This window comes from Podarcis bocagei, assembly GCF_964188305.1.
Source record: "Podarcis bocagei genome assembly, chromosome: 11".
NCBI lineage: Eukaryota > Metazoa > Chordata > Lepidosauria > Squamata > Lacertidae > Podarcis > Podarcis bocagei.
Genome location: NC_138136.1, coordinates 39,112,201 through 39,129,864, shown reverse-complemented (window position 1 = coordinate 39,129,864; position 17,664 = coordinate 39,112,201). Strand labels below are relative to the sequence as shown.

At 40.8% G+C, this 17,664-nt stretch overlaps 1 protein-coding gene across 3 annotated transcripts; it reads right to left on the bottom strand.

Moving 5' to 3' along the window:
* Positions 1–401: 401 nt before the first annotated feature.
* On the bottom strand, positions 402–17,655 carry CENPK (centromere protein K). Of its 3 annotated transcripts, none has more exons than XM_081213183.1 (10): positions 17,553–17,655; positions 14,992–15,123; positions 14,215–14,271; positions 12,701–12,773; positions 8,788–8,834; positions 5,218–5,300; positions 5,024–5,122; positions 4,640–4,769; positions 2,026–2,079; positions 402–1,247 (listed from the first exon to the last, which is right to left on the bottom strand). In XM_081213183.1, the coding sequence occupies exons 1-10, from the start codon at positions 17,553–17,555 to the stop codon at positions 1,080–1,082; spliced, it is 846 nt and encodes a 281-aa protein (XP_081069309.1). In that variant the 5' UTR covers positions 17,556–17,655; the 3' UTR covers positions 402–1,079. The 3 variants fall into 3 exon arrangements, with proteins under 3 accessions (XP_081069309.1, XP_081069310.1, XP_081069311.1); XM_081213184.1 differs by lacking the exon at positions 17,553–17,655 and adding an exon at positions 17,230–17,531; XM_081213185.1 differs by lacking the exon at positions 17,553–17,655 and adding an exon at positions 17,116–17,232.
* Positions 17,656–17,664: the final 9 nt, after the last annotated feature.

Genomic DNA, 17,664 nt, shown 5'->3' with positions numbered 1-17,664 from the left:
TATTCAACCCAAGGTATGACTGTACTGGGCACTTATATCAAATGAAAAGGGAATTGAAGATGTCAACCTCTGGAAACCCTGAAAGTGATTTGGCCAGTGACGCACTCCTTAGTTACACCCCCTTTGGATTACTGTAATAATGCGTTCTATGTGAGGCTTCCTTTGAAAAGTGCTCAGAAACTTGTTTTTAATATTATTATTTTTAAGTGTGTGTGTGTTCCTATCAATGTTTAATTTTATATAAAAAAATTGCTTCTTTTCTATGTTTTCAGCTGTTCTTATTTTTATCTGTAAGGTGACTTGAGTTTATGTCAAGGAAAAAGGTGGGGTATAAATAAATATCTACTACTATTACTGAAGCTGGAGCTGGAAGAGACCTGAAATTAATTGCAATCTTTGAATATTTCCTACTTAATTTATTTAAAAGGCAAATCTGGCACAACAATTTCATCATAGACCACTTCCATGGAAACAATACTAAAGGTTCACTCTTGCAAAGGTCTTGGACTTGGGGCTGGGGAAGGAGGGCAGACAGCAAGATGGCAAAAGTAACTCTGAAACAGATTATCTTACAAATTCTGACTGCAGATCTCCAAAAGGTTTCCCTTGCCTTTCTTTCACAGAATTGCATGTATCCCTGGTGACTTGGAAATACAAAATTCTGTTTTCCTTTTCTCAGCATACCATCCCAGGAATAAATACCGTTTTTTCTATTTCAGCATTCTCTTAAGGTGATGCTGGAGTCCGAGAGTTGATGGAAAAGAAGTTAGTTGGAGAGCTACAGGCAAATGAACCATCAGTCTAAAAGACACCTATAATCCTAGGTTTGTCTCTTATTTTAATGGTCTGGATAGTTTTCAGGATAAAATATTATTTGCTAATAGTAGTAAAAGTAACAAAGAACTAATTAAAATCTCACATTGAAATAGAGTGCTGTAGTTCCAACATTACAGAAACATTATGAGCACCTGCATGAAAGATCTGTAGCAGCAGAAGTGCTATCTTCTCAAGCTGAAGCAAGCAGCTACACCCCTTCTAATTAACTTTATTTTACTGATCAGGCGATGACTTCCATCTTACTATATATTGCTATTAGTGAAATTTTCTAGACGTATTCTGTTTGGATCTTCTGGATGTCTTAATGCAATGCCATTTCGCAGCAGAAGTTCAATATAAGGAGTCCAGAATGAAGTGGTGATTGATACATATGGATCATGTGGTGTGTTACTAAATTTGTGGATAAGGTTCTGAAAATGAGAATGACATTTAGAAAACAATGTTAGCTTTGATCGGCCAGACGTACTGGCTGCATGTGCATGCAATGCTAAACGATGGTTTAGTGCTACCTGCACAAGCAGAGATGAGTTTGAACAAAGCCTTCACTTTCAGAGAACAGAACTGTAGAATTGGAAGGGATCCCAAGCGCCATGTAGTCTGACCCTCTGCGATGAACAGAATCCCAGTTTAGTGCAACTTTTCCTTCCTGAGTTAATGCAAATGCACTCAAGGGTTGCAGACAGCTTCTTTCTGTTGCTACTGTGCATAACTAGACATGCCTGTGCCCGGCCCATTGTTATCATCTAGCCCAAGGGGATTCCACACAAAAAGCTGCTCTTCACTAGGGACCAGGAAAATACCTTTGTCTAAGGCTGGTTTTGCATTTAGGTGTCTGTGCTCAAGTAGAGAGCAAGATGGAAGAATAAGATGGAAGGCAGCTTTCCATGTACGTTGAGCTCAATCCATTTAGATTTCCAGAGGTCATAATAACCATTGGGAATTGGACCCAGAAGACAACAGGGCATGATTGGCTAGCCTATGGCCCTCCAGATGTTGTTGGACTCCTATCAACCCCAACTGTAGCATGGGTGGGAGTTGAATAGAGGGGAGGGGGAAGTTTCAGGCAAGATGGGTCGCATCTGGCCCCCAAAACAGCATGACCAAACCATTCACCAATCCCTGGAGTAATTATTTGGGTACTTATCCATCCCAGTCTTTACCTGCAGCAAACACAACAAATGTTCTTACCTCTAAAATTTCATGTAATGATATTAGTTGTACATCTGGCTTTTCAGATGAATGCTACAGGAAACAAAACAAAAGATCTATGTCATATTTAAGGCATGCACTTTAACAAAGGGAGGGAAGTTTTAAAGATTTTGAATGCATTTCTCTTCTTTTGGACTTGAAAAAATGAATTTGTGCAAAAGTAGTTGAGCAAGAATGTCAGTGAGATTGTGCATTTGAATGTGATAAGTGATGAAATAAGGATGCATCCTCACTCAAATGGCGCATGTAAGTGGACATCTGATCTACATTCACAGTTCCTCATTCACCAGGTCACAAAAATACAGAAGTCTGTTTACATGCACGGACTTGCAACAATTTACAATAGCACAGTACATCACACTAAACCAGGGCTGGGAACCTCAGGCTCCAAACCTCTCCCCAGGTTACAACCTCCTTCCCAGGTGACAGTCCCTTTCCACACCTTCCGCAGTGTTTCTTCCTAGCTGGAATGCATCTTTGAACTTATTTGCCTGGATGAAGAGATGGGTCTGCTGGAAACTCAGACCTTTGCATAATTGGAATATAGCCGACTATATAAATATGAGAGTCACACCTGTTGCTCCATCCACTCTTGGCTCTGGCCCTGCCCATTTTACCTCTGGTCACACTCACTGGCATGCAACCCTCAGAAGGATACACACAAGAGAAAGTTTTCTATCCTGCAGTAAAGAATGGTTTAGTGTGATGTGCATGAGCTGAAACAAATCTGACCAAGCCATGGGCTCTTTACTTCCCTTTCCTGTGTGATCAGAAGGACTTCAGCAGTGTTAACCTTCGGTTTCAATTAATCGTGGTTTCTTGGTGTCTGCAAACCGGGAACTGTGGTTCGTAACAAACTGGCTCAGTTTCACAACGAGCCATATTGAAACCATGATTACTCTAGCTGACATGTTAAATTAACCAGAGACTGTAATAAGCCATGCCATGATCCTTGGTTTGAATACAACAACAAGCAGAGATGCAGTGAAAACAAAAGCAGAAACTGCCAAAGTCCTCTTCAGCGCTATGTGGGTACAACCTTGAGTCTCACATACGCCAGTTCCTGCTTGCACATATAATGCTAAACCATGGTTCTGCATGATATGCAAATGTGACACAACAGCATTACAAAACACAAGGATCACATCCACAAAATTGTGATTCTTGTATGCACCACTTATTTTTTAGCCCTTTCGTTTTGAAGTACTTGGTTATTTACATTCAGTACATACCGCCCAACAACAGAAGTTCTCTGGGCAGTTCACAAGTACTTGGCATCCTCCAATCTTGGCAATTTCAAAGTGTCATTTACAAATGGGTATTGATGATCATTTCTAAATGTATGTGAGGAAGACAAAGATTCTCTGTGTTGTCAGGTTCCCGTTTCTCCCCTAATCTTGGCTGCTTTTAAATTATATTTGCATTCAACTGTCGAGTTAACTAGGTAGCTTAAAAACATTTTCCAAAGAAAATATAAATATGCATCTTTCCTCAGACACAAGTTTGAGCTTACTACAAAAAGATACCATTTCTTTCAGGAAAATATCTAAGTGGGTATGAGATGAATGCTCAGTATTTATTTTATATAATATCCACCTTTCTTAAAACACTATAGAAACCAAAATTGCACAGGCCCAGTTGTACAATCTTTAAAGTGAAAATAGAGAGGATGACTTCAAAAGCTTTGCCAGCTATGGCCACCAGGGGGGGGTATAGCAAGCACTCTGCTCTCAATTATATCTCAGAATGGGACTGAAGATACCACAACCTATAAGCTGCTGGGTGACACAGATTCCAGCAAGAGTTTTAAGAAGGATGTAGAGAAGCACCAGTTTCTATGGCCTGCAAGACTTAAAGGGGAGAGGGAAACTGACACCACAAAGGCGAGAAGCATAGGGAACTGAAAAGAAGGAAGCTAAGAATGGAGAAATAGCTAAAACCAGGGATACCGAAAGAGTAGAAGGTGGGCAATTTGGGAAACTTTAGGCTAGGAGAATTAGGCTCAGAGACTGAAGGTGAGCTCAAAAATTGCGTGAGTGCATCTAGCGACAGCAGGGCTTCAGACAGCAATGCTCTCAATTATATATCGGAATGGGACTGCTGGGGCATTAAAGCTGAATTAAAAGCACAGCATTTGAACTTTCATGATTGCTTTTCATTATGACAGTATAAAAAGGTAAAAGTAAAGGACCCCTGGACAGTTAAGTCCAGTCAAAGGCGACTATGGGGTTGCAGCACTCATCTCGCTTTCAGGCCGAGGGAGCTGGCGTTTGTCCACAGACAGCTTTCCAGGTCACGTGGCCAGAATGACTAAACCGCTTCTGGAGCAACGGAACACTGTGACAGAAACCAGAGTGCACAGAAACAGTTTACCTTCCTGCCACAGCAGTACCTATTTATCTACTTGCACTGGCGTGCTTTTGAACTGCTAGGTTGGCAGGAACTGGGACAGAGCAACAGGCGCTCACACCATTGAAGGGATTTGAACCGCTGACCTTCTGATCGGCAAGCCCAAGAGGCCCAGTGGTTTAGACCACAGCGCCACCCACATCAGAGACTTATTAGCTTAATATTAATGTGAAAATGACCATACTCTTTTCTTTCTTGTAGTTCCATCATCAGGGAGAGGAAAATGTTCTTCAAGGAACTCGCCTAGAGCAGTCAAGATCTTATCCTTATACGTTTTTATTTTCAGCATTTTGGTTTTGATTTCTTGAAAGGCTCTAAGGTGTAAAAAAAAAAAAAGGTGAATTGCAATAGTCTTTTTTTAAAAAGTGATAAACTTGCAAACAAAAATTATTATCCACACCAAAGACTTTAATTATGCAATTCGCTTAGTAAAAAAGGTAAAGGTACCCCTGCCCGTACGGGCCAGTCGTGTCCTACTCTAGGGTTGTGCGCCCATCTCACTTAAGAGGTAGAATGATTCTAATTTCTATAGTTTCCTGCTCCTAAAACTGCAAAACATTATGAATACCTTTCTTCAGAAAACACTACAACTTGATTGCGATTTTCTTCCTCTGTTTGATTGAGGCAGTCCATTAGCTGTTGCTGTTCCTCCAACCATTGCTGTTCCCTTTAAACAGATGTGGGGAGAACAGTAGACAAATACACATTAGTTTTGTAGAACTGCCAAATCAGTTCCAGGATAATACTGAATCCAGCACATACCTTACTAAGTCTTGCTTCAATTTTTCGTTCTTTGCTTGAATTGTCGATAGCACCATTTCAAGATCCTGGTCTACTTCCTGCAACTGAAAAGATAAGTGTGCTCTTTATAGAAATGTAGTTCTTTAAAAATATATGCACTGTGGTGCTCTGTGCATTTGTATGCCTTATATTTCAGTACTATACTATCTGTATGCTTAAATACGAACACAGAAAAGTAGGTACTCATCCATCTTTTTCTTTTTTAAAAAATAATATTTATTAAGAATTTAATAATTACAAAAAGAAGAAAAAGAGTTAAACAAAGCAAAACAATACAATACATAAGAAACAAAAAAAGGAAAATAACACTGCTTATCTTAACAAAACAAAACCAAAAACAATTAAAAACACATCCAATATTTTCATATCTTGTCTTTCATTTACTTGTTTCGACGACCTCCTCACACCTCCCTTTTTTGTATTCTAGTTCAATTAGCTATTTCAGCAAATCCTTTCTATCTTTCTCAGTTTTTGTCCTATAATTTATCTTAACACAATCTAACCTTATTTTTTCCCCTTTGGCCCATTAACAGTCTATTTTTATTTAATTCTTTGTAACATTTCTGCTAAAGCCATATAACTTCATTCCAGCATCCTTCTAACATTCATTAATTTTACAGTGTTTCTGTAAATAGTCTTTAAATTTTTTCCAATCTTCTTCCACCGACTCTTCTCCCTGGTCTCGGATTCTGCCAGTCATTTCCGCCAGTTCCATGTAGTCCATCAACTTCATCTGCCATTCTTCCCAGGTGGGTAAATCCTGTGTCTTCCAATACTTTGCGATAAGTATTCTTGCTGCTGTTGTAGCATACATAAAGAAAGTTCTATCCTTCTTTGTCACCAATTGGCCGACCATGCCCAGGAGAAAGGCCTCTGGTTTCTTCAAGAAAGTATATTTAAATACCTTTTTCATTTCATTGTAGATCATCTCCCAGAATGTCTTAATCCTTGGGCACATCCACCAAAGGTGAAAGAATGTACCTTCAGTCTCATTACATTTCCAACATTTATTATCGGGCAAATGGTAAATTTTTGCAAGCTTGACTGGTGTCATGTACCACCTATAAATCATTTTCATTAAATTCTCTCTTAAGGCATTACATGCCATAAACTTCATACCTGTGGTCCATAACTGTTCCCAGTCAAAATAAAAAAATTCCTTCCAGTAGCACCTTAAAGACCAACTAAGTTAGTTCTTGGTATGAGCTTTCGTGTGCATGCACACTTCTTCAGATACACTGAAACAGAAGTTGCCAGATCCTTCTATATAGTGAGAAGGTGGGGAGGGGTATTACTCAGAAGGGTGGTGGGAATGGGAGATTGGCAGGTAGCTGAGATGAGCCTGTTGATGACTCTTAACGACTGCAATAGGTCTTACAGGAAAAGGCAAGGGGTGAGAAGGTGAAAAATGGCTTAGTCATGTATAATGAGATAAGAATCCAATGTCTTTGTTCAGACCAGGTCTCTCCATGGTTTTAAGGGAGGGTGTGGGCATCGGAGGACCTGTGCTCTCCCCACTGGTTCCCGACAAGGAGTCTTGGAGCCACCTCGCCGATTCCCCCATCTGCCCCCCTTCTCCACTGGTGTTACGCTGATTTCCTTCCCCAGAAGATGTGCTGCTTCTCTCCCTCCCGGGCCGCTCTCCGGAATCCCTCTGGAGCCCTCCCTCTCCCTCTGGCTCCGATGGCAGTAGGGTTAAGCAGAGCAGTGTCAGTTGTTTTCATAAAAATCAATTAAAAACATTATGATCTATATGCCTTTTGTACAATTTTGCAGATTTCAAATGTATCTTGATAATAAAAATGTTAATGCTTCTCTTATCATGGAGTCAATTCTACACACATACACAAGAATGAGAACTTGAGATTTTTTAAGCCAATTGTCCAGAAAGCAGAATGTCAAATCAAACATGATATAAGAGGTGCAACATTTTCTCAAGGCAAAGATGTTAGCCAGTCATTTTGTTGAAACAAAATATGTATTAGCATGTCTGCTTCCATGACCTTTCTAATGAGAGGTGGAATAAAATTGCTGAGAAGTAACCAAATCCAGAGAAAGGAAGGCAAAGAAGTTGTTTTTAAACCAAAAACTTTATAATTTGAATGTGAATGTGAATTCATTTACTAGGTACAGTATAATTGCTTATTTTAGCAGAGGAGCCACAATAATCTTCCCAGCTAATGTTGCATAGCAATTCTTCAACCCTTATATTGAAATCCTATCACTAACACATTCTAGGTTTCCTTGTTAGCCCCAGATCTGGAAGAATTAAAGAGTAATATTTGCAGATGCTATTGCTATAAAACTTAGAGGAGTATTATGGACTGATGTCAAATATATAACTTAGTTAAGATGTTTTAGGCAGGCCTAAACACAACCAAGTGAAATGTAATTCACAATCGGCATGTTATAGCTACTAGTGCCTTGGTAGAACTTCCAATTTATGCTGCTTACCTAAATGACAGGAGAGTTGTCACAGCTAATGGCCAGGATGATGGGTCACAAGCTGTACAGACCTAACATTAGGTGAATTTGGGACATATAGAATCATAAAATTGTAGAGATGAAAGTGACCCCAAGGGTCATCTAGCCCAACCCCATCCGATGCAGCTAAAAAAATCCCTGGCAGATGGACATCCAACCTCTGTTTAAAAACCTTCAATGAAGAAGAGTCCACTACCTTCAGAGGCAGTCCATTCCACTGTCAAACAGCTCTTATTGTCAAAAAGTTCTTCCTAATGTTTATTCAGAATTTTTATCCTGTATTTTTATGTTGTGAACTGCCCTGAGATCTGCAGATGAAGGGTGGTATATGTTAAGTTGTGGGTGAACATATCAGACGACACAGCAATTCTTCAAAGAGCTCTTGTTTATTCACAGGCCAGAACTGAACTGAACTGAAGGGTTCAGCCAGCCTGCTTATATAGAGCTCCACTAGAACGCAACAGTAACCATTTTCTGTAACTATCCAATCACTGAACGGCACTTTTGATCCCTTATTTGCATATGTGGATCTGAGTGAAAACTATCTACAGTATCCCCCTGCTGGCCCAGGGTGAGAACTTCAGTACATAACAGTATATAAATCTTAGGGAAAGCTAGTTGAGTGTACAGGTAACTTGCATCTTACATGAGGGTTTGGTTCCCGAGGTATCCACAAAAACACATAAAGCCAGGAACCCCAGAACCGCCTCCCCCCCCCACAAGGTGGAGGGCTGTGTACCTGGCTCTAGGGAGGTGGTGCAAAGGTCCTGCCACCTTCCCAAAGCCCTCTAAGTGGGATGTTGCCAGAGCCCTAGCACTGCCAGGTAAGCCTTCAACCACAGCTTTGCACAGGTGGGGGGGGGGATAAATATATGGAGAGTGGGTTTCCCCTGCTCTCCATTTATTTATTTATCTAACCCCCACCCGCACAAAGCTGCAATCACGTAAGTAAAATAAATGTTAAGATGTGAGTTACCTGTATATCTAATTGTCTGACTAATACTTTCAAGATGTTACAACCAGCTCACCCTAATTTAATAGACATACCTGGTGTCTTCCTAATGCTGTCAGAACGTCTGGATTCACAGGAAGTACTGAAAAACACAAGTTGCCATACTTTTAAAAACAACACATATTCGCAAATCTCATTTCTCTGAGTGAAACCATCAGCATTAGACCCAATGCTATGATTACTACACATAACATATTACAGAGTGAGCTGAAGTCCACATAGAATGAATTCTATAAACAGCAAGCAGCATCTCATAAAAAACTTATTAGTGAATCCAAACCACTTTAAGACCAACCAGCAGCCTACAATGACCGATTGAAGGCTACAATCCTATGGTTGCAGGAAGGGTGCCCTAGGGGCTACTGAACTGTGCAGAGCTCCCTCTCTGTAGGTGGAGAGAGAGAGAGAGAGATCTATTCTTGCAGACAGAGGTCTCGTTGTGAAGACATCCCTACAGCAACAGCAAAAAGGTAAGCGCTACACAGCGAATAGGGCAAAACTATGAGCAAAAACAGCATTCTAGCAATATTTGGTGGGAAGGTGGACACACTTTCCCATTTTTCCCAGTGAGAAGGAAAATCCTTTTTAAAAAAACAAAAAACACTTAAAAACCTCAAAGGGGTGGGGGAAAGAAGGATTTACAATCCCTACCAACAGCACCTTTTGCCCACCAGTGCTATCCCAGAAGTTTGTCCACCACTATGCCTTCTGCCTGGTAGGCTTGCTCTCAGAAAGCTGTACTATAGCTGTTTACGATTTTATGAAATAAATACTATGAAATAGAGTTGGAAGGGTCATCTAGTCCAACCCGCTACGAAGCAGGAATCTTTTTGCCCAATGTGAGGCTTGAACTCAGGACCCTAAGATTTAGAGTTTCATGCTCTACTGATTGAGCTATCTCTTTAGTCTATCGTTTGTACTGAAAGAAAGATGCTTGACGGAAAAAAATAAAGAAACGTTGAAAGTGCAAAAATCGATGCACAGAAAATTTACAAGAGTTATGTTTTACACGCTTAGCGTATAATAATATTATATTGGAAGTTACAGCCCTAAAGCAAATGTAACCTTTTTGTGGAAACTTCAAAGCCAGAAATAGCCTTAGCGAAAAACAATGATGGAAAAGTGCTTACATTCAAGGCTGAATGGATAAACAGATGGACACAGCCCTTCAAAGATGTCCTCAAGAGATTTAAGGCTTTCAGCAGAAGATTTTAATATATGAAGAAGAAGTTAGCATTGGCACAACCTAGAAATGTCAATAAAATCCACTAAATATTGCTGGGGAATATCTATGTTGCCTTTAGGCCAAAAACCTCCTAAAAGGCACCTGATGTAAAATATTTTTTGAAGCTATAGAAGTTTCAGGAACTAGATGGGAAAACACCTGGGAAGCTTGTGTATATCACTGTGAGCATCATGTTAGAAGGACATAAAGGTAATACACAAGGACACAGACCACCAACTAGTGCTGAATCTTCTGGCAAGCACCAGCATCCTTAAAATCTAGAGACACGGGGCCCACAGGCTGTGTAACATATGGTGATCCTATTGGGTAACTAGTAGGAAACAACATAAAATATCACAGTCAAAAGCCACAGGTCTGAGGTGCCCTGTTCTAAGTTGGGGTCTACTTGGAAAGACTGAAACAAATGCAGACATTGCCAGCAATTGTTCACACAACTGTCTGTGCATAAGGGCACTAAAATAGCCAAGTCGTAGACTGAGGCCTACTAAATTCTATATTGTAACAACCCATTTGATGACGTTACTTCCATGTTCAGAGCATTACATTTGTGAAGTTTTGTAGCAGAACTTTCCTTATATTGGACCTTTTGTTTATAACGGATGGGGAATGTTTTTGGCTCCACAGTCCAGATTCTTGTGAGGAATGGCCTTGCAAGCTCAGTTTGACAGGTGAGTAGGACCACCCACCTGACATCACAATGACACCAGGTGCAGGTGCTGCTAAAATGAAGTTTTCTTCATTTTAGCAAGGGTTTCAATGCAAACCATTTCCTGAATCAGGAAGGGCTTTCCATAGAATCCTGCTCAGTTTGGCTGCCTGCACATCTTCCCTGATGGGAACAGGTACTCACAACCAACACAGGATTTAACTCTAACTTCCCACCCATCAGTTGATATCATGAATTATGCCAGTTGATGGGTGGATGTGGTTTGGGGGAAATTTCCTTGTGGGCCAATTTAGACCCCCTGGGAGGCCAGAATCCCCACCCTTGGTTTATAAGGTGCTCACTAGCAATACCGAAGTCACTAACACAAAATCAGCACAATTTAAACCATGTAGAGATAGTCCGTCATAAGAATAAAGCACATTTTGAGCTGCATTGTAATACTTTGCAGCCTAGTAACAATTCTGCAAGACTTTGAAACAAGTATCAGTAATTACTGGATAAATAACTACTCTTTGTCTCACCAACAACATTTGCTGTTTAACTACGTCTTATCTTTGCTTAACCTAATTTGTTTAAACCGTTATGCTATACCCACTTACCTGGGACTAAGCTCCACAAGCTTTAATAGGACTTTCCATTCTAGAATTGCATGCATACAATCCTAAACATGCCTATTCAGATGCAAGTCCTATTAAGCTAAATGGAACTAACAGCCAGGTAAGAGTACAGTGGTACCTTGGGTTACAAACGCTTCGGGTTACAAACACTTTGGGTTACAAACTCCGCTAACCCGGAAGTAGTACCTCGGGTTGAGAACTTTGCCCCGGATGAGAACGGAAATCGCGTGCCAGGAGTGAGGCAGCAGCAGGAGGCCCCATTAGTGAAAGCGCACCTCAGGTTAAGAACGGTTTCAGGTTAAGAATGGACCTCCGGAATGAATTAAGTTCATAACCTGAGGTACCACTGTACAGTGGTACCTCGGGTTACATATGCTTCAGGTTACAGACTCCGTTAACCCAGAAATATTGCTTCAGGTTAAGAACTTTGCTTCAGGATGAGAACAGAAATTGTGGTCCGGCGGCACGGCAGCAGCAGGAGGCCCCATTAGCTAAAGTGGTGCTTCAGGTTAAGAACAGTTTCAGGTTAAGTATGGACCTCCAGAACGAATTAAGTACTTAACCCGAGGTACCACTGTATATGGGATTGTAGCCTGGGTAATGTTTTTACATGTTCTTAAAGTTGCTCTTAAGATTCACCTATAATAATACCAATCCTGCTAATTGAGCCATTATATTGCAATGTTGGTTGCCGCAAAGTTTTGAATCATGTTTTGAATCATGAAGCGTGGTTCCTAGTAGTGTGACTCTCACGCTCTCTTTTTAAGGAATTGGCCAAATGATCTACAGGATGCATTATTCATGCAGAATTATTCTTCCTTACAATTTACACAGGATTAAAATAATATTCCTGATATTAACTTTCATCAATAATGATTGGCATTGTAGGTGCTGCAACAAATGCTTGGTTTCTTTTGGATAGACCATAATTAGAAACAGGAGGCAGAGTGCACTGCAAAGTCCACTGTGTGCAATAAGACTAGTCTTCAACCAGTTATTGTAAGTGATAGTCCATACCCAATTATATAAAAGCATGTGATATCTGAGATATTGCAAACACAAGACTGGTGCTTCAAATATTTTCTAACCTAAAAAACCTCAAAATTTGTATGTTTTCCATCTACAACATGTGTGTCATTTCTGAAAGATTGTTGTCATTGGCTGCTGTACTACAGGAGTGTCAAGATAGGCCATTTGGAAGAATAGATTTCAACAGAGAGTAAGAAAAAATAAAAAAGTGACAGCATGAAGTTGATCAAGAAACACAGAGAAGGCCTAAAATTACGGAGAATGGTACACAACAGATAACAGAAGTGGTAAGATTGTAGATTCCATAGAAACCAGGACACTTTGAACATTCAAGGTTTCATACCCCTTGGCTTTAAAATTCTGAAAAATATTTAGATTAAAAGCCTTACCGTCTGGTTTTCTCTTCTGCCATTGGTAAAGCTCCGCTGAAAGAGCCTTCACCCTTTTCATTAACAAGGAAAGCTGTAATACATAGCAAATGTTGAAAGGTACTTTAAAAATGTTTTATTACACTTGAATAAAGAGCAGGCCACTTAGAAGTACGAACTGGAACATTTAACCAAATAATGGTGTATAACCACTTTCCCAACCCCATTCTCTAACAGAATATTCATCATGAGCAGAACAACACATTCTGATACAGAAAAGCACCAGAGAATATTGTCTGGCACAGAACCTTCCCCAGTGCCAGGAGCCGCCTTTGTTCCTTGACCTGGGACAGCCACTGCCAGTGGCACTGTGTGGTGCTTTTTCAGGCTGAGGCTCTCCATGGAGGAAAGTGCAGGATTGCAAGGACTAAAGGAGCAGCCTATGCATCTAGCAAAGGAGAAAAGTTGTGTAAACTTTATTTATTTATTTGTACTGGAACAAGTTCCACTAATTATTGTTAGTGGAAAGGTTTCAAAGTCATAGATTCTATGATGCAGTTTCACCTATACCACAATGCACCATGCACTCAATTATGTTTCCAGCAGCCCTCTCCAAGTTTCCATTTAGCTCATGTTCAAGACTTCCTTCCATCACCAGCCATGTGAGAACCAGGGTGGAGTGAGGAGACAAGGCCAAACACAGTTCTAGCACATGTTTAGCTGTTGTGGTATGTGCAAAGGCCTGTGTCACAACAGGTACTGTTCAAAACATTAGCAGTCACTAGTTGACACAACTATTGCATTGCTGTGTCAGCTATGTTTATGGCTCTTAGTCATGATGGATTTATATTGTGCCCTGATGTTTAAAAGCAGTACAGCCATACCTCTGGTTGCGAACGTGATCCGTGCGGGAGGCACGTTTGCAACCCGCAGCGTTCGCAGCCTGAAGCGCCGCACCTGTGCACATACGTGTGTGACGCGATTCGGCGCATGTGTGTGATGTCATTTTGCACTTCTGCGCATGCGCCGAAACCCAGAAGTAACCTGTTCTGGTACTTCCGGGTTCGCCGCAGTTGGCAACTCGAAAACGCTCAACCTGCAGCGTTCGTAACCCGAGATATAACTGTATGTTAATACCAAAGGCATAATATGGGCAGAGAGGGGCATGCTATTGCCTTTGTTCAATAGCACAAAGCATATGGCAGGCAACTGCAGGAAAGCTATCTGGACTAGTAAATCCTTAGTTTGTCCTAGTTCTTCTTTGGTTATTTACTCAAATTAAAAACAGCAGCATCATTTGGGAATAATTTTTTCATTGGTAGTTATGGCTAAGCTGGTTGTTGAACCATTTTTTAAAATTTTTAATGCATCCAAAGCATGTTTTCTTCAAGCCACTGTTGCATCTTTGAGATAAACTGGGCTAGATATCTAAATAAATGTGTACATGCATAAAAAACTGGCTTGGAAATGTTTTAAATCTGGTCCCCCATGCATAGAAAGCTTTTTCACTGACAGTTCTGAAACTTTATCCTTACCTTGGGATCTGAATCTGAAAGTGTTTCTGTTTCTTGAAGTGTTAATCTGTTCTGACACTTGGTTATAAAGAAAGGAGAGAAATAAAATTATATTACATTGTGCTTGTTTTCCCCTTCCTTAGACCAACCAACAATTCCGAACATTTAAAAGCATTAGAACTCAAGATACTGAAGACACACCATCCAGCCAGTTATACTGTATTCTCTTTGATTTCAACTTGAGAATTTATGAACTAGTGAAATTCTCTCCCTTTGAAATAAATGAGGCCTAAAGAATAACTGACTTTGGATTGTGTATCTTAGAAGTACAACTGATGACACCAAGCAATTTTCAGCAATTTTAGGGTGCCCCTCACTTTATGGTCTTCAATAACGTCTCTTCCTCTATTGTCCTTGCATTCCTCATTGCACCCTTTGTCTTTTATAAATTTTTGACAGGTTTTCATTAATGGAGCTGTGCTGGTTAGATGTGGTAGACTGAAGGTTTTGCTTGGTCTTATATTTAATTTATTTAATTTTCCATTTCATTTATCACACATGAAAGACAAGGGAGGACTGGCATCCACAAAAGCCATTTAAAAATTCTTTCTACTTTTATCTGCATTTTACTTTTTCTAGAGCTGGTGTCTGCTGTATGCTTAGGCACATGTACAAGCATTGCAAATAGAGGAATAAAATACAGCATTATTGCTAGTTATTTGTTCCTGCCACTTCATTCATCACATCAACATACATCACTGCTGTAACAGTATTCATCAATAGGATATTGCTCATTACCTCTTCCATTTGTTTCCAAAATTCTTCACAATCTTGTATGAGTTGTTCTTTGGCACCTTCTGAACTCAGTAATGTGCTGCTGACCATTGGGGGAACTTGCTGCTCATCTAGACTCATCGTATTTTTCTCAGCCTATGAATAACATTGTTTCCATACTTGCTTTAATCACTGATAAACAGGTGGTATAGAAATGGTTTAAAACAGCATCACACACACACACACACACACACCGTGAAGCACCAAAAAAAAGAGAGAACAGTTTATGAGCAGTAGTCTGACAGTTGTATAGGACCACAGAGCCAAATAACTAACTGAAAGCTAGCAGCTGCATCATGAATCTAGAAATTATGTTTAAGCACAAGTTTGCAAGTCCAAAACAGAGCAAATAAAGTCAATGTGCCTTCCTTGAGGGCACACAGGTCTTCAGCTGTGCACAAGTTGCACACAATGACAAAAGCAATGCTTGTAAAAAGTAAGACCAAGTGATGGGATCTATTATTCCCCAATGACCAAAAATCATCTTTAATTTTTTTCATACTTATCCTTTAAGAACAAGCTTGCAACAGCTGGTGCCTTTGTTTTGTCTAAATTTGGCAGCTTGTGAAAGCATAGCTGATCAGAATTACATAGTTCTCTGATACAGCCACATGGACAGGCTTGGCCTATACAGTTTAGAAACTTCAGTATATAGTTTACATAAAAATAAAATAGTAAAAAGCAACTCTAAATACAGAGAATTTGAGGACATAAGCATAACAGGTTTCTCAGCATACTTAACATGAGGAAATTCTATTTCCACTGAACTCAAATGCAAGGTACTATCAGTTGCAGTGGGTATCCTGAAAACATTTATGCATCTGATGAAGTGGACTCTAGTCTGCAGAATGTTATGCCCTAATAAAATTGTTAGTCTTCAAGGTGTAGAACCTTTCTTGTTTCTGTACACACACACACACACACACACACACAGAGAGAGAGAGAGAGAGAGAGAGAGAGAGAGAGAGAATGTTGAATCTGTAAATAAAACCTCCATCTATGAAGTGTCTGATTTCACAAAAGTAATAGTAACATAACCTGGTTTCTAGAGTGGGATGGAGACTTTTCAAAACTGAGCAAGCACCTAGCATTTTTAAGCTGGATTCTATATGTTGCTAATGATTAGAAATGTTTCAGGCAGGAATTTTTTGATTTCCAAGGACAATGCTAAAATAACAACATTAAGACTGTCTTCTTTTAATTATTTAACAGCTTTGATCAGCAAAACTAGTTTACCAAAGCCAAGAAAGACTTATGAGAGGTAAAGCATTCATGTTGTTGTTGTTTAGTAGTGCCCGACTCTTCGTGACCCCATGGACCAGAGCACGCCAGGCACTCCTGTCTTCCACTGCCTCCCGCAGTTTGGTCAAATTCATGTTAGTAGCTTCGAGAACACTGTCCAACCATCTCATCCTCTGTCGTCCCCTACTCCTTGTGCCCTCAGTCTTTCCCAACATCCCAGTGTCTTTTCCCGGGAGTCCAGCATTCATACAAAGTACCAAAACAAAGAATGAAAATCTTCAACAACACCCTTAACAGCAGTAAAGATCATTTTGAAACACAGTATGTAAAACACCTTAATATAAATAATGAGACAGACTTGCAATTTTGAAAATCTAGAGACCAAATTGTTTGCTGTTGCCCTTAGGAACAGATCTGTGGAAACATATGGACTTGAATAAATAAAGCATTAATTCATCAATGGTACAAGCCATACACATTTGTGAGAAAGGCTGTTAAATTAAATCCCAAGGCAAGGTTCGTACCCGCTGCCTTGTGAGACATCTTCAGGAGAAGAAAAGGCTAAGGAGTAAACTCTACACAAATCCGGAATGGAGCCCCCAAAACAGCTGGATGACAAGTTGTACATCTCTTTCTAGCAACTCCTGCAGCCAAGCTGATGTCAAATGTATTGCTTTCCTTTCCTTTGGACCACATCTGTGAGGTCCAGAGAGGGGTCTTGTCATCTGGGCAGCCCAGGACCTCCATACACAGTGCCCAGGCTTGCACCCCGAGAGGTCACTCTGGTACCGTTAGCACAGCAAAAACAACACAGGGGTGGGGTGGGGGGCAACAGTTACGAGTTACCGGTTTCTGCAGCCACAGCAGGAGCTGTGATTCTCCAGTGGCTTGACTTCACCCACGGAAGCTCACTCCATTGTTTCTCTCTAGACAATGGATGCCAACAACAACAACCCTCACCTTAAACGTCTTCCCCAGTAAAACCAGTTGCTAACCAGAACCTTCAGAAGCGTCCCTTTGGACCAAACCAGTCCAGCATCTGGTTTCCCCCAGTGACCCGCCAGGTGCCCTTGGGAAGCCCACCCGTGGGACCTGAGGGCAACCGCCCTCCTCTAGGCGCTGCTGCCCAGAGACGGGCATTCAGCCACATCTGTCTCTAGTGGAGGAGGAGAAAACAAGCTCCAGCCTCACGACCCCTGACGCCTCCACGGAAGAAAAGGATGCCTCCCTGACGGAGGCTCGCCCAGACCCAGCAGCCGATGGCCGCCCACTCCTGACATTACCATGGCGATTTGCCGGTGCCGCCGCCGACCTTCTTCTTCCCCTCGGCTCGGTCCGAGTCGCCGCCCTCTGCATTCCGAACCTGCGCGGGCTGCGCTCTCATTGGCTGTCGGC